This window comes from Alexandromys fortis, unplaced genomic scaffold (assembly GCF_014885135.2).
Source record: "Alexandromys fortis isolate MF-2015 unplaced genomic scaffold, M_Fortis_MF-2015_v1.1 scaffold_101, whole genome shotgun sequence".
Classification (NCBI taxonomy): Eukaryota; Metazoa; Chordata; class Mammalia; order Rodentia; family Cricetidae; genus Alexandromys; species Alexandromys fortis.
In genome coordinates, this window is record NW_026067983.1 from 4,382,637 (window position 1) to 4,406,213 (window position 23,577).

A 23,577-nucleotide genomic window follows, 5' to 3' on the forward strand; every position below is an offset into this window, starting at 1 on the left:
TTTTATCTGGTAGCGTACTTTGGGGAAACACCACTAAAATTTTTGCTCTTTGACTAAATCAGATTTAGGAAAGTTGGTTTAAGAGCCATCTGGACTCCTCGACTCTAGTCTTTACTCACCAGATTCCCAGATCTGTATTTTCTAAATATCAAATCAACCTGAAAGAATACTAGAGAAATTATTCTTCATTATCATTTATGACTGATAAAAAACAAGGACACCCCAATTCACAGACTAGGCCAGGCTTTAGAGGTTAATCTAAACTATCTGTGACTATCAAAGAGCTTGAACTATGAATTTCATAAGAAGGATCCCAACAAATTGACAACTGCTGTGTGAAGTGTGGGGCCCTCAGCCCCCATCACTACTCTTTGCCTTTTCTGGAGCTTAGCTCCTTTGCTAGACAGTAAAATGAACTGAGACTATGATCTTTAGTGATAACGAACCTGTGATGTTTGAACGAGAACAGCCCTTATAGGCCCATACATTTGGACGTTTGGTTCCCAGCGAGTGGACTGTTGAGGAAGGATTAGGAGACGTGGCCTTGTTGGAGGAAGTATGTTGCTGGGGGAAGACTTTGAGATTTCAAGAGCTCAAGTCAGGCCTAGAATCCCTCTCTCTCCCCCTCCAACTTAAGAATCAGAAGCAGTCTCTCAGCTACTTCCCCAGCGCCCTGCCTGCCTGCCACCATGAGGATTGTGGACCCACCCTCTGAAACTGTCAGCCAGCCTCCAGCTAAATGCTTCCCTTTCTGAGCTGCCTTGGTCATGGTGTCTTGGCACAGCAGCAGAAGAAAAACTAAGACCCAACCCAAATGCTCAGTAAACACCGTGAGACTCAAAGTGATATCCTGATTTTCCTTCCAATTTTCTTTTTCAAGAATCTGAAACAATGTTTAGACATACGACATTGCAGGACCCTTAGCGCTGTTTTTATAAAAACAAGAAAGGAACCAGTTCAGCCCCACAGTGGCTACCTGTATCTCCGGAGCTGGTCTTATGGGTAGTATTTGCCACCATCATTTATAGAGAATATAAAGTCAAGTTCGCTGCATTACACTTAAAAAGAATTTGACTTAGGAAAAAGCTCGCCCCATCTCAGTCTGGCATCTCACCAGATGCCATCTTAAAACAAAACAAACCAACAACAACAAAAAGTCTATAACCTAGATGATCAAACTATTATATCCTTCAAAATACGCGTTAATGAGTTCAGTGGCAGATGACCAGCCTATCATACTCAAGGCCCGAGATGTGAGCACCAGTACTGAAGAAAGGAAGAAAGAATCTAAGTGGGTGAGAGATCCTAGAGAAAGCAGGTGTGACGGAGTTCCCACCGTACCAGCATTTATGTGGCAATTAGAATGTAATTGGCCCCCATAATGCCATAATCCCATAATTCCATAATCTCACGATTAGGAGGTGTGACTTTGTTGGTGTGGGTACAGTTTACACACTACACATACACCTATACACACACCATACACCACACACACACACACACACACACACACACACACACACACACACACGGCTCAGACTGTTCACCGACAAATCACAATACCTTCATCAGCTCTGATGGCTCACTTCCTTCTTCCACCACAATGAGCTGAGATCGTCCCTTCCTCTCATTGTCCCGAATGCCAATGGCAACCTGGCTGGCTTTCAGACGCTCGTATTTGTTGCAGGAGGAACCACACCACTGGTAAATTTCCTAAAAAAAAAAAAAAAAAAAAAGGCGGATCATTTGACATGAAATGTTTGTAGAGGACTTTCAGCCTTAGTATGAAACTCGCTGTGATTAATAAACATGGTTTGATAAAATACGGAAACATAATAATGTTATTATATGTCATAGATACACAAAGGATGCTAACTAGTAGAAACCCACAACTGTCAAAGTGCAGAGAATTAGTGTCTGCAGAGGGCTCAGCCATAAACCAAACACCGGTGTCACATGCTCTTTGACAATAGCTCAGAGAACACAGAGGAAGAAGAAGTGGAAAGATTTAAAAAGCCAGAGTTCAGGGAGAACTGGGATGTTACTTATATAAGTTCTGCACAAGATAAACACTCAAAATTCCAGCATGGATTCAGAAGAGACACACAGCCCCATCCATCCCTAGTTAGGAGCCTGACAGTAGGTAGCTGCTAGGAGAGAAAGCCAGTTCTCTTTAGGGGTGTGTCCAGTGACTAGCCCCACACCCATGGGCATAAGGCAGCCTTAATTAGATCCTGTGGAATAGATAGATAGATAGATAGATAGATAGATAGATAGATAGAGATAGAGATAGATAGATAGATCATGAAGTTGGGAAAGGACCACAGGGAGTAATCCTGGAGGAGTTGGGAGCAAGATAAGAATGATCAAAGTGCATTGTATACATGTCTGAACCTCACAAAGAATACATACAAATGTTATACTTTTTAAGAAGAAAATTAGAATCAGCTACTAGTGAGGTATACAAAATTTTATGTATTTATCTGCATCTTATTGATTTGATGGCATTATAAGGAAAGCATTTAAATGAAAACTACAGATAAATATCATCACTCTTCTTACTTATCTACTAACTATAATTTATATAAGTAAACTTACATAGACTTACTTAGATTAAAATTTTTAAGGTAGCCAAAATCTGTTAAAGTATTAAACTCTGATGCTCATAAATTTTACATAACATTTTTGTAAAAGAATTTATTTACTTGTTCATTCATTTAAATTAGCCAACACAAATTATGTATATACATGTGTATGTATATATGTATGTGTATATACATATACATATTTGTATATAGATATAAAATCCCATACAATATGGAACTTTAAATAGATATGTGTTATTGAATGACTAAATCTAAGAAACTAAGAAATATAACATCACACAACAATTCTCTTTTGTTTCTTTTGGTTTTTTAGGACAGGGTTTCTCTGTAGCTTTGGAACCTGCCCTGGAAATCACTCTGTAGACCAGGTTGGCCTTGAACTCACAGAGATCCACCTGCCTCTGCCTCCAAAGTGCTGGGATTAAAGGCATGTGCCACCACCACTGACTGAGTCACTCAACGATTTTTATAAAGAACCATGAGAAGAGTTAATGACCTTTGACTCAGCAATAATTCATTTTAATAACTGTTCACAAAACATGGTAAACTTACATGTACAAGAACTGCAACCATTATGTGATGTTAGTGAGGCGGTACAAAGATAGTAAGTATTCCGTAACAGGGTAAGCTGTTTACATTAAGATGCACAGAAAGAGATGGGTGCTAAACTACTAAGATTATTAACACAGAGATGCAGAGAAATAGGAAAACGTGTTTATTATATCACAGAGATTGTACTATGTGTTACTTAGCCTCAAACCTTACAGATTTAAGTTTGAGAACAGTGCTCATAATACACACAACTGCATCTGTACAATAAAGACGTCTGAAAATTCCTTTGAGAATATAATCTCATCACTTTCCCCTTTTCTTTCCCTCCCTCCAAACCCTCCCATAAGCCCTTGCTCTCTAAAGTGAAAACTTTTATCAAAAAGTGACTTAGCAAATGAAAGAAGCTAGCTGGTTCCCGGGCACCCAGCCTGGGCGAGAGCTCCAGATTATCACACTGTGGGCGATAGAAACCCACAGGAGCTTCCTGTGAGGGTACTCTAGCAGCAGAGAAAATCACTAAATATGCTTCTAAGACCAGGAGTTTCTACGGCTCTGTACTACAGAAAGGTTAGGACCTGAGTTGCGCTAGCAAAGAAACGCATCCACAGAGGGATTGCCACGGAACTGCCATACAGGACACTCAGGATTCGTCATCGCAGAACAAAAGGTGTGTTTTAATCGGGTGTGGAAATCTCTCAGGTAAACTAGGAAGAATAAAATAATCCCACAGAATAATACACGTAAGCAGAACCAAAAATACGCATTGGCTACAGAGAAAGGTATTTAAGGAGACGTCGCTTTAAGTGCTATGGAGGCGTGGCTAGCTATGGAGAAACCCAAACTGTCTCGTTCTTTTATGAAGAGCTCGGTGTGAGGGCCATTCTGGAGAAGGAGGATAAATATGACAGAACCAGTAAGGATGTGTAGAGAGACACTGTACTGGTGTTTCATTTGTGGGTCAATAAATAAAGCTTGCCTGAGGATCAGAGAGTAAAACAGCCCCACTGATGAGCCTTACAGACCAGGTGATGGTAGCACGCACCTTTAATCCCAGTAGCCACATAAATTTACCATAGGAACCAGGCAGTAGTGGTGCGCACGCCCTTAATCCCAGAACTAGAGAGCATTATAAAATGGGAGGAGACAGCTCTCAGTCTCAGTCTCTCATTCTGAGATTCCAGGAGGCAGGATCGCCATTTCGGACTGAGGTAAGACTCAGTGGCTGGCTGCTTTGCTCTTCTGACCTTCTGGATGGACCCCAGTTTCTGTCTTTGAGTTTCTATTAATCGAGCTTCAAGACACCTGCCCTAACATATTTGCATCACCATGGTTTTCCAGTTTCCACAAGTTTCACCTGGTGAACTGTGGAGCAGTAGTTAGCACGGTAGCCAAATGTGAGGAGGGTTAAGTGTGAGCAAGGAAGGCAGCGACTCCTTGGTATGTGACAGTGTGTTTTCAGATTCTGAATATACATATTAATAACATGTATATGTTTATATATGTAACATACTAACAACAGAAAGCTGAAGGCACCCTCACACTGTGAGACATCTTCATCCCAGAGACATTCTGTCACTCACAAGCAGTGAGCTAAAACAACAAGCTTTCTTGGGGGTACCGGGACAAGCTGGACAACATGGGCTTGTGCTGTCCTGTCCCTTCTCTTTATCATGTTACAACTGACTTCATCTTTAGTCCTCTTGAAGAACAAAGCACGCCCATGAGCAACTCGAGCTTTGATAAGAAATACCAAGAACTGTGTCTTCTAGTCCATTTATTCTAGAATGTGATTTCATTACTCGGTATCATCTCTTTCATGTTTCGAATAGAGTGGTTTGTTCCCATTAATGCCTCCCTAGTCCGTTTTCCAAACCTGCACATTGGAATTTGAGGCATGCATGCAAAGCCACTTGAATTCAACACCAAGGTCAGCAATTATAATACATGAAAACACGTGGTTTCCAGTGACTATTAGTCACTGAGAAATAAGATCAATGGAGCAGAAAAGGGCATTTTAAAAATACGGAGATATATACAGAGCCGGGAGTTTCTTTCACTATCACAGTTCATGTCTGAACTGTTCTGTGGTATGAAAACACAGAAACTCCTGGTGTTAGAAGCATGCTTAATTTTTTTGGTCTGCTGTCAGACTGCCTTCACAGAAAGCTCTACCTGAGAGGATCACTGAGAAACAACTTACTGCAAGGTCTCTGGGAGATTCCAGAACTCACTAGCATCAAAACCATCGTGGGTCACCGTGGGCACACAATATATACATGGCGCCCAGCCCACCATTCTGCCAAGTGCAACCCAGGGTCTCAGAGTCCTGTCCTGAGCCCAGCTGACGACAGTTTGCAAGCAATTCCTTTCATAGTAGATGTGAGGGAGCAAGCTTAAGTGAACACTAATTCATAACACATAAAACAGAGAAAGGCCAGAATTAACTCTCTAGGTCTCTCAGATTAATTAGTGGCTTTCATAACAGATTTCCCCCATTGTTACATCATCATCTAATTCATTTATATTCTCGTTATCTCCTTTGTATAAATGACCTCTCTTCTATTTCAGAGACTTATGTAAAATCCTAATTGTACCATCTTTAAAGCCTAATGGAAACTTAGTAAAGAAAATAAATAACAATAATTCCATGAACATTATTACTTGTAATAAAATTGTATGATGGTCTATGGATTCCAAAATCTTATCTGTATTTTTTGATGGAGCTTTTCATATGCATATCAATTTACAAATAAAGTCAATTATCAGTTGTATAAAATATTCCTCACTATTGTGTACAGAGACCAGTTTCTCTGTTCAAATTAGGGGGGAAGTAAGCATTACTCATATTTAAATGAGTAAGGGTTCTAAATGAAGATTTCCTTTGAGCTTCAAAATGACTACAGAACTAGAATTGTAAAAAAAAAAAAAAACATAACAGTTTGGCACTAAAGTGAATTGTTTGTGTTATGCTTACTATTTATTATTTTTGTCATTTTCTTACTAGAGTTAGTTTGCAATGGTAAAACGTAAAAGTCAGAATAGTTCTGAGAGCCACGTTTGATGTGCAACTAGCTGACTGTCTGCTGGCAGTAACAGGTTAAGCTTGCTTTAAAGGTGTAAACAGGGTCAGATCTAGTGCTGGCCAGGTGAGGTGCAGGGCCCGCTTTCCTGAGTGCTGACAGGGGTAGGGGTGAGCCAGCTCTGAGAGCCTGAACATGGGAGATCCGGCCCTGTCCCTCACCAGCAGCAGCACTCTGAAGAGTGGCCCCTGCACCTTGCTTGGGCAACACAGTAGAGCTGGCCCTGGCAGTCCAGGTGAAGGAGGGCCTGCCCTGAGGGCTTGAAAGCAAGAGAATTGCCCCCCAACTTGCTCGTTGCTGCAGTGGGTGAGCTAGCCAGGACAGTCAGTGCTGGGGAGCTCAGCATGGGGGTGAACTAGCCAGGACAGTCAGTGCTGGGGAGCTCAGCCTGGGGGTGAGCTAGCCAGGGCAATGTAGCAGAAGCCAGGGGCTTGCAAGGAAAGATAGGTGTGCAAAAGGGTTTATGTGTGACTCACTGTGTCACACTACAGATCCCATGATGGGATTTTTTCCCTTTTTTTCCTTCTTTTAAATTTTATTTTATTGGGGGGTTTGCAATGGCAGAGGGTGGATACAAAGGGATGGGGAAATGAATGGAATGGAGATGCATGATGTGAAAAACACAACAGACAAATAAAAAGAAAGTTAAAGAATAAACAAAAGTGGAAACAGAATTGTAGCGATCCCTTCCATTTAAACTTCGCCGTAGGATGCTGTGCCTAGGGTGTTTCATTTGAACAGAGCCTTCGCTGTGTGGGAACGGGGCGGAAGGATATTAATAAACCACGCTGCCCAACACTCGTTCTGGTCAGGGTAGACGGAAGACTCCTTAGCTTTTCCACACAGGGAAACTTTGTATTCAGTTGGCACCACGCTTGAATAAACTCTCCTATAACTCAGGCTGATCTGTTTTCTAAATTTGAGTCCAAGGCAATTCTGAGTAGAACTATAATTTAAAAAAAAACAAAGTCCAGATTGACAGGATAGTTTAATGTGTGCCATTACAAGAAAATGTCTGCTATGGTCCAAATAATTTTGCTTATAATACTTGCATAGGATTTGACTGAAAAACTTCCATCAGTTTGAGGATACTAGGCACTGAAAATTGTGAAATAAACATGGTTTTAGAGGCAACTGTTTTGCCTTCTAAGATGGTCAGGCATTTAGCAAATATTAGATGTGGTATTTCTTTGGACACAGACTATTAAAAACATCTCTGTAAAGATGGACACATCTGCACAGTTTAGAATGATATTTGCTTAAGTTTTTAGTTGTTATACACATATTGTCCATGCATACCCTCCTTAGAAGTTCACAAAATGATCAGTAACTTCTACCATCCAAGCTGTAAGAGGAAAACAAATTCCTCTGCAAAACTGGGAAAGGAAGAAATAAGGACAGAAAGAAAAGACCACCTATTATTGACAATTAGTCTGATCCATGAGTAACCAGAAATAGAAGTGGGCATAGGATAATTACAGAAACAGGCACATTTGAGGAGGGGCGGCCTATTACTTATCTACACAACCAGCATTTCAAAATTTTCCTTTCAACTATGTGGTCAAAGTTAATAAGCAAGACATCAAAGGGCAGCCAGGCACCACGGGGGACAGGAAACAAGAGCAAAAATTAGCCAGTGCTCAATGATGCCCTTGGAGGGCATTGAAAGGGGCACAGAACAGCCTTGTGGTGTTGACTCACAACACTGCAAACTTGGCAGAGCTACACTGCATTGGAATTCTTTCCTAAAATTTTACAAAGGAAGAATGGTGGCCCAGACTTCACTTCTTCACCTTGGTTTTTCCTGTGTTTAATTTTCCTTAGACATAGTTAACTAAATACAGAAATCCATCAAGAGACTCCTTTTGTCCAGAAGTTCTCTAAGCTTCAAACAATGATTTTGGATTCTTCCATATCACCATTTAACCTCTTTGGTTTTGGGGATAAACAAATGCATATTTATACGCTATAACCAACTTAATTTACCATTCTTCAGTGGTATATGTATTTATTTCTCCTAAATCCATTTTGTTACTTTTTACTTTTATTTTAAAATCGCAGTGTGTGTGTGTGTGTGTGTGTGTGTGTGTGTGTGTGTGTGTCTGGGGTGGTGTCTGGGCATGTATGCATGCGCATGGAACACGTGAGGAAATCAGAAAATAACCTGCAGCCTTCAGGAGTTGGCTGTCTCCTTCCACCACGTGAGTCCTGCGGGCCAAGTGCAGGTTGCCAGGCCCAGCAGCACAGTCCCTTAAGGGCTGCTCCCTCTCACAGGGGGGCTTCTTTAAATGAAGGGTGGAAGGTGAATAATTGATACACAACGCCACTGAGTATTTGGGGACCGGAAGTAACTGCATCCTCACTTGGGCAGAGCAACAGTAACAGAGGAGAAGCGATGCGATTTAGAAAGACAAAACCTGCAGGACTGACGGACTCTGTAATTCTAAGTAGTGCCCTAGAGCAGTGGTTCTCAACCTGTGGGTCGTGACCTATTTGGGGGTGGGATCAGAGGACCCTTTCACAGGGGTCCCCTAAGACCCTCAGAAAACACAGATGTTTGCATTAGGATTCGTAACAGTAGCATAATTACAGTTATGAAGTAGCAATAAAATAATTTTTTGGTTAGGGTCATCACAACATAAGGAACTGTATATTAAAGGGCTGCAGCATTAGGAAGGTTGAGGACCGCTGCACTAGAGGGACAGAGAAAGGGGAAGTAGCTTGGACAGTTCTTGTCTGCTGATGCCAATGCCACCCACTGACACCAGGTTTCCTGCTTTGCGTTTCTTGCCACACCAGCACCAGAGAGAGCAGGCAACCCCGTGTTCTCTGGACGAGGAAAGTGTTTGGCAAGTCAAAGGGACCTTCCAGCCACTTATCAAAAGCCATTTCCAGCCACTTTATCAAAAGCTGTTTCCAGTAGCCGTGTCCATCGGCGACTCAGCTACTCAGATGACTCACACAGCCTTCGTGCCCGCAGCCCTGAACCGCCCGGCACCAGCAGAGAGCTCCCACCCGGAAGTGGTTCTCAGCATCCACCCTACCCCAGAATAGGCAACCCAGGCAGAAGGAGCTTCCAGATCGCCCAAGTGTCACCCCGACCTATAAATTCAGAATCCTTTGGGATTAAATGACAAGTTCAGCATCTAAATATTTTTTTCTAAAATATCCAAACATGGAGGCACAAATGAGAACTGAAATAGAAATCCTAACGTCACCGCCATTGTCGTGCATCGACTCCAGGGAGACTGTGCCTTCAGCGTGCTCCCCTTCTACCCTGCCACGCTCTGTGCCTCACACCTAGAGGTCAAAAGTCAGCTCTTCACCCTTACCCACCGCTCGCTGAGCAGAGAGGCAATGCCATGGGCCCTGGCTTGTACTGCAGGGCAGAGTGTAAGGATCTCAGGTTGAGTTTATTTGTCTTCTTATCTTTGCCTTTCACCACAGGCTCCCCTCTTAGGAAATGGCTATTGCGCACTACTTTGGAGTAAGGGCTAATTTATTCAGAACAAAGAACAATTGTTGAGCCCATCTTTTTTTTTTTTTTAAACTTTTTTTTTTCATCTAAAGCAAAGATAAAAAAGGTAAAAAGCCTGTATGAATTTGGGATTGTGACAAAAAAAGACTCTCTTTTGTCAGCAGAAGGGTTGATCCTAGGGCACCATGTGTAAAAGGCAAGCACTCTACCGCCGAGCAGAGCCACAGCCTCAACAGAAAGATTTTTATTCTGAGAAGAGAATGAGAGAATGATGTCTAGAAGGATGGTTTGTGTACCAAGAAGCACGGTCGTGTCCTTAGGAGCTAGGAAATACTGGAACCATGGTTCCTAACACTCCACTTGTTGGTTTGGTTGGTCAGTTGGTTGGTTTTTCAAGACAGAGTTTCTCTGTGTAGCCTTGCCTGACTTGGAACTCACTCTGTAGACCAGGCTGGCCTCAAACTCATAGAGATCCACCTGCCTCTGCCTCCCAAGTGCTGGGATTAAAGGCGTGCACCACCACCGCCCAGATCACAGTTCCTAATTCTTAGGCAAGACTATAATACAATGTAAGGAAAAAAAGAGACAAAGGAAAGTGGACTGGAAGCAGTGATCCCCATATGCTTGCCCTCAGTGGATTTGTCTTCAGCATAGTTTGGATAGACATCACAGCCCGGGATGCTATTGGGAAGAAGCAGGGCCTTTAAGAGATGGGGCCTGTCTAGTCTAGTGGTGAGAGAGTGGCGTGACCTTAAAGGAGACACTGAGATCCCAGCCCCCCTTCTTCCTCCATTTTTGCTTTTCAGATGCCATGAGTAAGTTATTTCCTTGGCAAGACATTTTCCACCATGATATGCTCTCAGATAGACCCCAAAGCAATGGGATCAAGCGACCATGAACTGAAACTACAAGCCAAACTAATCTTAATCTGTGGCACTTTTGTTAACGGCACACAAAGATGACCAAATTCATCACTCATATCGTCATCCTTGAGCATGAGAATTAGAGCAGAAATGACTGTGGGGCATGGTCCAGACAGTCAGGCCACTGGTGGACGTGGTCCAGACAGTCAGGCCACGGGTGGACGTGGTCCAGACAGTCTGGCCACTGGTGGACGTGGACAAAGTGGCTCTACCCTCTGTCGTGGCATGGGAAGAACTAAGCAGTGATCCTGTGAGGAGATATAAACAGCAGCTGATAGGAGAATGTGATGTCAGAAGACTAAGTTCATAGCAAAAGGCCAAAGAACAGAGGCCAAAGCCCAAAACTCAGGAATGAACACAGCTGGGTGCAATGGCGTACACCTACAATCGCAGTCCTTGCAAGGTGGAGGCAAGAGGACCAGAAGTTCAACCTTGGCTATACTAGAGTTTTGAGTCCCGTGTGGGATACAATAAGACCCTGTCTCAAAAGAATTGTTTGTTCCCAAAACACTAGGAAACCATATGGTGGCTTTCCCTGTGGGAGGCAGAGGCAGGAGGGGTGTTTTGAAGTTGAGGTGAACCTGGGCTAGACAAATGAATTCCAGTCAACCTAAGCCACAGAAGGAACACATGACTGAAAAATAAGGAGACAGACACACACACACAGGAGGAGAGGACAGAGAGGGAGAAATAAGAAATCAAAACAATAAACAGAACCGCATTGGTACAGTGAAGTTTCTAAGTGAATTAAGGTTAGTCGACTCATACCCAACCTCACCCTATTCCTGGGCACAACATTGTGTGTGTGTGTGTGTGTGTGTGTGTGTGTGTGTGTGTGTAGTTTACATTTTAGACCTGCCCATGGAAAGAGGCCTCTGAGGATAGAGTAAGACTGAGTTATCAATGGCAATGAAAACCGTATCTCTCATCACGAGCTCCCGTGAGCCCACGTGCTTTCTGCTGCATAGATACATGTTTGTATCCATATCTGCTCAACAGTTCCTGTGGTTCCAGGCTTTGTGCGAGGAACAAATCCTTCTGAGTGACTGGAGGGAAAATGCAGCAAATGCCTCGAGAGGTGGGACATCCTCCATGCTGACAAAAAGACAGATAAGCAGAGACCTTCTGCCACAGGCTGGTCGAGGCCGGAAAAGGAGGTCAGAGGACATCCTGCAAAGAAGGCAACATTCGTGACATGTGTCTGAGCACGAGACGCTGTTGGGTGTCTGCAGGAAAAAGGTGCTGCAGAAGTGGAAACTATCCCAGGCAAAGGAAGCTACCTGAAGAAGCAAAGACATGGCCTCTGGAGAGAACACGTCCAAGGTGTCTTGAGTAGCAATGGTGATGAAAGGATGGGCAGGTCTAGAGTAGACTTGGAAAGTGATTAACTGTAAGAGGCACCCTGGAAGAAGTTTTCAATATGACTCCTGGCTTTGGAGTTTCACAGCCCCAATGAGCAGTGGTTCTGTTACAAGATAGGAGAACAAGAGAAATGGTTTGAAATGAGAGTGAACCTGACCGTCTTTTCATTTATCTATTTATTTATTTAGATGTTTTTGAACTTGTTCAGTTTAAGGGTCTCATGATAAACAGAAGTTAAAATATCTGGGCAAATCAGACATACACTGAGCTCAGGGACAGACTATGAAATGGAGAATTGCCAAGGCATAACATTTAAATTACCATGAGAATGGGTACAATCCCAAAAAGAATGTGATAACAAGAAAATAATTAAAAATAGTGCCACCTAGAAAACACTGCTTGGTGGCAGGTGGGCACACAGATCAGGCAGATGAGAAAGGAAGATGAGCCAGCCAGCGAAGGAGTGAAGATGAAAATAGGAAGCGGTAACACACAGTGCCCATGACAGCCCAGGGAGGGGGATGGGGGGTATGGACAGACGCACGGACAGACAAGGGTGACGGTGAGTGTATGAGGATATAGCATCCATGATATCACAGAAATCATTTCCAAAAATAAACCAGACACTGTGGACTGGTGCCTGGTGAATAAGGAAGTAGAGACTGCTTTTTCAAAGCGAAGTGGTTGGACGTTGGGGGAGGGTGACAGGTTCCAGGCAGCAGAGCAGGGTCAAGCCTCATCACTCATCCAGTGAGTTAACAGGGAAACATAGCAAGCAGAAGGCCAAGGCCAGAAACTGGCCACAGGAATTTCCACTCCGCGGGAGGCCTCCATGCCTCCTTCTCCACTTGTGGCTGACTCACAGGCATTTGTGAAAGCCAGCCACACGTCCTGGGCCTGGAGAGTTATGAGTGCATTGTTGGATTGTTGTTTTGTTGGTTTTGAGGTAAGGTCTCATTTAGCTCAGACTGACCTTGAACCTACTCAGTAACCAAGGATGAACCTGAACTCCTGACCCTCTCCCCTCTACTTCTCAAATGTTGGCTCTGGCGAAGATCTAGCCACCTCCCGTGTTATTTTTCTAATGACAAATATAAAAACCACTCCCTAAAATAGCCACTATTTTCTCTACTTTCATACTGACTGATCAAACTCGTAACACTACAATCTCATGTCTCATGCTCAGCAATTCACACCTTAAGCCGAGAGAATGTCCCCACACCTAAGATCCCAGGAGAGAGCGTTTCTAAGGCACTTAGAATTCACGTTAGTAATACTGTTTATCACAAAAGCGACATTTCTCAAACATTATTAAAAACAGGGTTTAGGTTATAAATATAACCTAAGTGTTGTCCAGCTGGCTTTGCTTCAGCAACAGCTTTGGGCATTGAACTTGCATCTGTCAAACTTGCGTGGTAAAGCAAACTGCACAGGCTTCGAGTCCGTGCCCTCTAAAGCAGCTAGTAGTCTTTGAATGATTAGCTTAAAGCTACCCTTGAAATATTAGGGTTCAGAATAATCTTGTTCAAGGTCCCTCTTTGTTCACTACGCCACACCCCAAAATAAAGTTATCAAGATAATCACAAAGATCTTATCACCACCATTCAAAACCTTGAGCAACAAGTCAACGGGTTAAAGGTTAGTGACTCAGGCACAGATCTCCTGGTCACTTACTGCAGAGTCAAGAGGATCCTGCCTGGGTACCCTTCAGGGTGCAGGAAATTTCCGTGCCCTGAGAGGTAGCTGAACACGCTGCCTCTTCATCTCATCTATGAAGCCTAAAAGCAGGGAAAACTTGAGTTTTGCTGAAGATAACTCTATAATTTGGGAGCTGGAGAAATGGCTCCGCAGTTAACAGTGTATACTTCTCTTGAAGAGGACCCCAGCTAGTTACCAACACCAGGACTGGGTGGCCCACAGTCATCTGCAATTCCAGCTCTAGGGGCTTCAGTGCCTTCTTTGGACCCTGTCAGCACACACGCGCATACTCACACACAGACACACAAGCAAACACACAACTGAAAACAACAATAAATCTCTACAATAAAGATTATTTATTGTTAAACAAAATGATGTCTTTGAGTTATGCATACCCTGAACCCTTGAGGTTTTATGGGCATAGACCCATAGGCTGGCATTGCCTATGAGAAGAAGCACGTGTCATTGGAACCTTAACCTGCCTACCCCATCCAACTACCTGGCCCGTTGTGAAACTCATCATTCGTTTCACAGAGTAATAATTTCACAAAAATGACTCTCAGTAGAACCCTAGACAGAGAGACTTGCATTGTCAGTTCTGAATTCAGCAGATTCTGAAACAATTTCAAGACGCTCAGCCCCACGCCATCTCACACAGCACAGCACGTACTCTGCGCAGTGACAAGAGTGTGTGACATAGAGATTGAAGCCTCAGGCCCCTCTGGGGTCACCACTCAACAGGAATCACCCACACACACCTTCGAGGACTTTGTTCCTTCAGAGAACTGAAGTGATGACTGCTCTCTCTCAGGCATGAGCATGCTGGGTGAATCCCAGTCAGCTGAGGCTAGAGAGAGCATCAGAAGCCAGGTCAGGATGTGGAGACTAAGAGGAAGCCAAGGTTCCAGAGGTTAATCATTTGCCCAAGGTCAAAGAGTAGATAGTTAGAAAGCTGACTTGGAAGTCATTCGTGATAACTAAATGGATTATGGCATTTGGACAACAATGGGGTAATGCATCCCCTTCAGAACGTAAAATCTTGTGAATGCGATGAATCAGGGCACTGGAAGGGGCTTTTTGTTTAAGGTCTCCAGAGATCCCCTAATCAAATTACCTTCACAGATGAGAACCTGAGACCACTGTAACAAACTAGAACTGAGGTCTTTCTTCTTTGTCTTTGAAAATGCTATTATTTCATATGCAAACCACTTGTAGAAGGCTTTAAAAATATGTATTAAAAGCTAAAACAAACACTTAAAAGTGCGCAGGTTTAAGGGACAATTGCAGGTGATTTTTAGAACTGTGTAGCTTAATAATACCTTTGGGCTTTTACTCCCGATAAGTATTTCTTTATTTTTGGTGGCAATGAAGGAGTAGCCATCCTACCCAAAGCACTCTACCGATTCAATGCAATCCCCCATCAAAATGCCAACACAACTCTTCAAAGATCTTGAAAGGACAGCTTTATGTGAAAACACACACACACACACACACACACACACACGATAACCAAAATAATCCTGAATAATGAAAGAACTGTTGGGGGTATCACCTTCTCTAATTTAAAGTTGTAGTACAAGCTATATTAATAAAAACAGCATGGTGTTGGCACAAAATCATAAATGTTGGTTAGTGGAATTGAATTAAAGATCCTGACATAAACCTACACACCTATGGACACCTGATTTGGATGTGTGGAGAATTCAGGTAGATCTATGCTTATCACCCTGCACGAAACCCAAGTCTCAGTGGTCACAGACATCGACATAAAACCAGATACACTAAAGCTGATAGACAAGAAAGTGGGGAATGGCTTTGAACGCATTCGTATTGGAGATTCTCTGAACGGAACATCATTAGCACAGGCATTAAGATCAGCAATTAATAAATGGGATACATTAAACACAAAAGCTCGTATAAAACAAAGGATTGAGACAAAGTGGCAGTCCACAGAATGGGAAAAGATATTTACAAACTCCACATTGAATAGAGGATTAATATCCCAACTATATAAAGAAATCAAAAAACTAAATATTAAAAAACTAAATAATAAGAAATGAGGTAAGTTCTAAACAAAGAATTCTCCGTAGAGAAAACATAAATGAGTGAGAAACACTTAAAGAAAGGTTCAGCATCTTTAGCAATCAGGGAAATGAATCAAAACAACTTTAAGTTGCCATCTATGCCTGTCAGAATTGACAAGATCAAAAACACAAGTGACAGCTCACGCTGGCAAGAATGTGGAATAAGGGGAACACTTATCTATTGCTGGTGGGAGTGCAAATTTGCACAGTCACTATGGAAATCAGTGTGGCGATTCCTCAGAAAGATGGGAGTCAATCTACCTCAAGATGCAACTCTACCATTTTGGGGCATATACCCCAAGAAGGTTTCGTTTTACCACAAGATTACTTGCTGAACCATGTCCACTGCTGCTTTATTCATAATAGCAAGAAATTGGAAACATCTTAGATGCCCCTCAACAGAAGAATGGGTAAAGAAAATGTGGTGCATGGAGTATCACTCCACTGTTTAAAAAGATGACATCATGAAATTTGCAGGCAAATAACTGGAACTAGAAAAAAAATCACCCTGAATGAGGTGACCCAGACCTAGAAAAATAAATGTGGTATGTATTCATTATATGTGGATATCAGCCATTAAGTATATGATAACCAAGCTGCAATCCCTAGAACCAGTCTTTTACGTCTAATAAGCATTTCTTTGTTTCTGGTGTAGGGTAATGAGAGAGTAGCCCAGTAGCTGGTTTGTGCCCAGACATAAAAGCCAGGTCTCAAATATGGCTAGTGGAATGGATTGGGTTTTAAAGTTGGAAGGAATTCCTCATGAAATTGACTCAACTCAGAATAAGAAAGCAGCCATTCGCCTGTTCAGACACCCAGTGCAGGACTGGGGACTGTATTTTGAGCATTGGCATTAGTGGAATCTCATTAGCAAACACAAGCTGCTATGAACCAGAACAATCAAATTATAGGCTAACAGTATTGAAACTATAGACACACCCTAACTTAGAGGAGCAGGTGAAACTTGTGCTTCGGGGCTATTCTCCAAACTATAACCTTAACACACTTCAGGCCTTTGTTGTTGACAAATTAATTCTATTCACACGAAACTAACCACAGAGCTCCACTTTTAGAGTCCTTACTGCTCCCTTCGCTGCAGTAGAATAAACCTTTGGCGTCTGTCTGCTGCTTTATCATAAATACAGCCAGCTAGCGACAGTAAAACAGTGCTTAGAGGAGAATCAGATAAACCTGAAGTCCAGCTCTGCCTTCACCATTTACAGGCTGTGCAACCCTGAATGGGGTCTCGGCAATTCAAACCACGTGCTAATTGAAGTCATGGACTCTCTGTACGGCTTGTTGTAGTGTAGGAAATGACTCTCAGAACATGGCTGTGAATTACATCAAAAGAGGGAGGATCCATCTTCCGTGCCTTTCTATGCCACGGCACATGGTTCTTCAGGAGCAGGGAATGCCTTTTACTATGACTTTGAAAGTCTAAAAGACACCATATAAACCAGTTCTAACATAAGGCCTTAAATTCTTCTTTGTTATAACAAAAAATGATTAAGAAATGTGCCTGACATTAAAGGAGCCTATTTCCTGGGAGAAAAAGTAAGTTTGATACAAAATACCACTGCCTGTGCTATTAAGATGATGAGAATATTTGTACTCCTGGTTTTTCATCTAATAACCTTAAGATCACGGGAAAAATATGAAGCATTATGGCACACATACGTACTCATGTATGTTTACATTTTAAAATATTTTCTTCTTAATTCTTCCGTATGTTTAGAATCATTATATGGCCAGCTTAGATTCTGGAACCTTTGATTGCTTAGAGAATCATTTCCTCCACCTCAAGCCGTATTTCCTCACCCACAATCAAAGACAAAAATAGCCAGTGGAAATCTGTCCAGAGTGATGGGGAAATATGTTGAATATTGTTCAGTTTCTGTTCTATGGTAGGAAGAACCAAATCACTCCTCTATTCTAAACCTGTCAGAGAACAAAAAAACCTTGAAGTCTCAAATTGTGTGTCATTTGCACCGCTGCCAAGTGTGTGGACGTGGTTATCTTTGAAGGTGTGTGCCCAGGAGACTTACGGTGCCAAGGTCAATGATGAAGCAGTCGCCCTTGTTGAAGCTGTCCCAGCTGAGAGGAACCTCCATGGCCCTGACCACTCTCCGGCCCTTCACATGCAGGAGTCTCTCCGCTGTCAGGTCGTTGGTGAGAACGTGGTTTAGTCCGGAAGCCACGCCTCCAGCCTGGTCATGGGGAGGAAAACACAACACAAAACAGAGAAGTGAGACTGACGCAGACACAACAGGCGCAAGGCAAGAATGCACGGGCCAAGCCTGGGCGAAGACGCCACGGCAGGACGGGTGGGACGTGAAACGAGCAAAGAGAATTATTGGTAAAATCAACAGGCCAATCGGTTACTTTGCTCTCCCCCATCATAAAAATCTAATATAAAATTAAAAATATTCACTGAGGACCCGTTGCATAAAAAGAAAAGTCAACGTTGGTTGCCCTCGTGTTTCCCAGGTGACTCATGAGCAGACAGACTGTAGCAAGAAAGCAGCAGGAGGCTGGGAAACTTGGAGACGAGGCGCCTCAAGTACAGTAGCTCAGAACAGGTACCCAGCCTTCCATTGTCACTCACAAAGGACAGGGTCCCAACCATCCCCCTGTTGCAGAGCAGAGAAGGAAAGAGATGTGGCTAAGGGTGGGCTGTTCCTAGGAGGGGTACAAAAACAAACAAAAAACCCAGGACTGAGTATTTTTGTTTTAAATTAAGGCAGATACAGATCCTGATTCTACAGCCCCAAACAGAGCAAAAAACAAAGGGCACTGAAAGTGCATTTCTGAAGAGAAGACTGTTATTCGCTTCAGCTTTGTGAGTACTGCCGTCACCTCTCACATCCTTCTCTTTTCCTAATTAGATGTAAGGAACTGTTTCTTTACTTTCATAATCAGCAATAAGATGACATACATAATTATGAGGCTGTATTATAAGCTTACATATCTACATACCCTATTATGTTTATATATCTATATGCACATATCTATACATATATACATTACACACATACATACATAGACACACATTTTTTTAAACAGCATTATTAAGTTGCCCAGGATGGCCTCAAATTTACAACCATCCTGCTTCAGCTTTCCAAGAACACGCCACGTTTTAAAAATAAGTAGAAATGCATTGTGATCTGTTTCATTAAAAATAGTAAAGGATAGTATGTGAAAAGAAGAAGTTATAATGTAGAATCAAATCTAGACTGTGATCTCTGGCCTCTTTTTCCACATATAAAACATTCAGCCTAATCCCATGGAGTGAACCATCAGAGCAATTTATACCTTGAAAATTTAACATTCTTTAAAAAAAAAAAACATAATCCGCTCTCTGGCCCGTGAGATGGCCGAGTAGGTAAAGATGCTGGGCGCCAGTCCTGACAACCTGAGCTTGATCCCCGGGACCCACACAGTGGAAGGAGAGAACTGACTGCGGCAAGTTTCCTCTCACCTCCACAAAGGAGGCACAGCACACACACACACACACACACACACACACACACACGCACACTCATAAATATATAAATAAATATAATTTTTAAAATTAAAAATAATACTGCTTCTAATATTTGATGCCACAAGTTCTGTCCCCCATTTACCCAAAAGAAGCTGTCTGTTGTCAGGCTGGCAAGGTGCTCAGTGGGTAAATCATTCCTGGCAAGCCTGCTGACCTAAGTTGAATCCCAGGAACCTACAGAAAGGTAGAGGGGGAGAACTGACTCCACCAAGTGGTCTCCTGGCCTCCACACACATGCAGTGGTAAGTAGCTCTTTCCTGAACACTGCCTGGGTTAGCACTAGACGCTTCCAGACCTTTTATGCTCCCACCTAGGAAGGGTCACAGCTAAGCAGATGACCCTTCTAGTCAGTGGGACCCAGAAGCACGGGTTTGTGAGAGAAACGCGTCTGCCGGTCGCTGTCTACAATCACGACTTGAGAAAAGAATCTGAGCCAGAAATTTAATGCCAGGGAGCAGTGGTAATGGACTTTGGTAGCCACTTTGCTGGCCTTGAAAATTCCCTAAAGAAAAATGACGTAAACTCTGAGGCGGGAAGATGATCCTGGCAGCTCCCAGCTGAACCTTTACATGGTGGACGGCAACTTGGCATGATTTTGATAGACTTGCTAATGGCAGGCTCTCTCAAGTTTGCCCACTCAAAATAAACACTAAACTGCTTCCCGGGTACTCTTCCATTCTATCTCTGTCCTAATGTCTGAGTCATTTATTTATGTTGAGAGAAGCAGAGAATGGTGATTACCAGCTTAGGTGTCGAGGTCAGACAGTCAGGGTCAGACAGTCACATGGTCACTGACTAGCAGAGACTGTCGTAAGTCACATAGACTCTCTGAGCCTTGCTTCATTTACCTGACAGGGCAGAACCAATGGTAAATGCACCAATGGGGATATATTTAATATTGTTTTTGCATGTCATGATTAGTATAATCTATAAACTTGAAAGTAAAAACGGGCTGAAGCAGTACCATGTGGTCACCTCTTCCATTCTGAGTGGCTAGCTATCTCTGATGTTAGCCACACATCCTAGCATGCTGTCATTCCTGCAGGCACCCACATTAGCATCATGTGGCTGATCAGAGAATCAGCTGACCCCGATGGTCTATATGGCCTCCACTTAGAAACATCCCCTTTCTGAAAAATGCTGATCTGTGGCAACTTTGAAGTTGATAGAAGATTATTACTCAAACAACTACAAAGTTACTCTTTTATTATCCCTCCTTTTGCATATGTATCCTAGAATTTGGTTTTCAAGATCCTGTTACTAGCCTAGTTCATCCTGATTATGTGGTATATTAGAATCTTAGTGTTTACCGTAATCCTTAATCCCCTTATCGTGTCCGTTTGGGGAACTAGTATGAAATACATTGTACATCCCAGAAAACCAAGGGTTTTGAAAAGCTTCTGCACTCCCCTGCAGCAAGCTAGTTGGCTGGATGAAATGTTTTCTAGCAAGGTGACTCCATCGGACCTACATTCAGAAGTCCTGTTTAGCTCTAAGGTCTTAGGTAGTCCGCAGGAGCGAGGCAGCAGGGGATCACCTGATGGCCCTTGTTTTCCTTAGAGAGGTTTTGCTTCTGGGTATCTGTCTGTGGAAGGTGTTTTAGCTGAATTCATGGGCAGGGAGGGAAGGACTAGGGAAGGATGGTTCAAGTGCAAAGCTTACTGCGAGAATTAGGGTGAGGCAAAAGGTGTCTAGCCTTTGCATTGCTTTAGGAGGTAGACCTATTTATTAATACTTACACAGTTGGGGTTTTTTTTGTTACCAAGGAGCTGAGAACGTGTCTCAATTGGAAGAATGCTTTCTCAGCATTTGGAAATTTCTGGGCTCTTCATCTGAAGCACAGCATAGACCAGGTATGGCCGCACACACATATAAGCCCAGCACTTGAGAGGTAGAGGCAGAAGGATCAGGAACTCAAAGTCATCTATGACCACAGAGTGTTTGAGATTAGCCTAAGGCTACAAGAGAGAGTGTCTTGGACTTTCTGAAGCTGGGTTTCCTTTCCTGTGTACCTACTGACAAATATGAAGATAAATCATACACTCACACACATGCACGTACATTCACACAGAGTCTAAAACCAAACGAAAACCAAATCCGTGCCCTCCAAAAAGTTGTGATCCCTGAAGACACGCAGTGTGAACAACCAGGAAGAGAACCCCTTTGAAAACGCCACAATGAACCGCGTCCCACAGAGGCGCTTACCTTGTACTTCAGACCCCCTTTGAAGTAGCCCACGAAGTCAGTAGACTCATAGCCTTGAAGTTCTCTGCTCTGCACGGGCTTGCCCCCCAGATAGTCGTCCATCTGGACCGTGAAGATGGCCGCTGCCGTGCTTTCATCCTGGGAGCATTCCTTTCCTGAGACAAGACAGACCTCAGTTACTGGAGGAAGAGCGAGAAGGCAGACGGGGGATGTGAAGGACGCCAGACGCTCTCATGTATGTATGTACGTACATACGTATATATTTATTTATTTACATATTTTAATTTAGATATAATCATACTGCTTCCCCCTTTTCATTTCCTCTCTCCACCCCCCTCCCGTTCCTTCATTCTCAAATTGATATCCTCTTGTACTTTGACTGTAGATATAGACAGATACAGGCACACACAACTAGACTGATCCAACCTGCTGAGCCCATCTTTGTTGCCTGCGTATGCCGTTTCAGGGCTGACCCAGTTTGTATTGGGTAATCAGTTAGGCTAAAGCTACCTCTCCCAGCAGAACAATGGCAACATCAATGGACAGGTTAGCATGGAGAAGCTTTCGTTGTGGTGATGTTTCAGGACAGCAGTCAGCTGCCGAAAGACCCCTTATCAGGAGCCACATGTGATGCTATGTGGCTCGTACCCAGAAGTTTTCCATATTCCTGACTTTTCCAGTTTCTTTTTTAAAAAAATGTAAAGAAACACTACCACGCAGATCTGCTTGGGGAAAAATCGATCCACGCTAGCGGGACTCAGGAAAGCGTTCACTTCATACGGAAGTTAGATCCTGCCAGGAAACACCTTGGGCTCCTTCATCATCATCACTCTGCCAGGCTCACAGGGTGCCGGGGAGAAGTTCTTGTGGGCCATAAGGAGATAACGCCATGGTTTTTAAGATAGGAAAATGAATAAAGCTTCACCCATCCTCTGGTTTCGATCCTATCCCCCCCCTTTGTTATCTCTTCACTTTGTTCTATGAAATAGTCACTGACGGAAGGAACTAACGTGCTGATGTCTCTCAAATGCTATGCATCTGATAGAATTTAAGGCAGTATACAATTAGCTTTTACAGTTATGAAATAGAATCCACCCAGGCTTCTCTGCACCGGTGTCTATGCGGTATGCGATGTTCAGAACCAAGATAGCTTGAGGAAGACTCACAGTTCATTAAAAAAAAAAAAAATCCCACAACCCTAAACCTTCATAAACCTTACTACATCTGAGCTGAATGAAAATTATGAGTAATAATTCAAATACCAACACATTTATAGCACTCTTACTATGGGCCACACAGTACTAGTGTTGTATATGAAGGGCATTCAAGTAGCCCCATGAAATGAACCTGGTTATACCATGATACTGTGGAGGTCATGGGCACTGGGAAAGGCTGAGTAGTTCTTGAGGTTATAAAAGACTTTCCGAACAGGTCCATAGAACTCTAAACAGCAAGCACTTAGGAAGGACAATACATGTGTTTTAAAGATCTTTAGAAATGATTTGCATGTTTGTTTGTGTGTGATATGTGCACAGGAGCACAGGTACTCCAGAAAAAGGCATTGGGCCCTCTAAAATTGACATTACAGGCAGTTTGAGCCACCCAATGTGGGTGCTGAGAACACGACTCAGGTCCTCTGCAAAAGCAGGAAGCACTCCCAACCACTGAGCTATTTATTACAGTTCCTATTAACAGTAAATTCTTTGGTGGCCACAGTATATAACTTTCCCCAATGAGCCACAAGTTTAGAAGCAGTGACCGTATTTCCCAGAATAATGCCAAGTGAAATTTGATGTGCGGTGTCCTTCTGTATATGTGTTGCTTTTATTGGTTAATGAATAAAGTTGTTTCAGCCAGTGGCTTAGCAGAGTAAAGCCAGGTGGGAAATCGGAAGAGAGATATAAAGAGAGAGTAAGCAGAGTCAGAGGGACACCATGTAGCTGCCGAAGGAGACCGAAGTTGGATCCTTACCAGTAAGCCATAGCCTTGTGCCGATACACAGATTAATAGAAACGGGTTAATTTAAGATATGAGTTAGTTAGTAA

General features: G+C 42.9%; 1 protein-coding gene across 1 annotated transcript in view; it reads right to left on the reverse strand.

Annotated features, from left to right (window-relative positions):
- Positions 1-23,577, reverse strand: part of Scin (scinderin) — a 57,465-nt gene that overhangs the window by 29,362 nt on the left and 4,526 nt on the right. The window contains exons 2-4 of the mRNA XM_050158717.1: positions 21,533-21,687; positions 17,829-17,990; positions 1,564-1,713 (exon numbers count right to left, since the gene is read on the reverse strand). Of these exons, the coding sequence (XP_050014674.1) occupies positions 1,564-1,713; positions 17,829-17,990; positions 21,533-21,687 (467 nt within the window). The remainder of the gene's footprint in view (positions 1-1,563; positions 1,714-17,828; positions 17,991-21,532; positions 21,688-23,577) is intronic.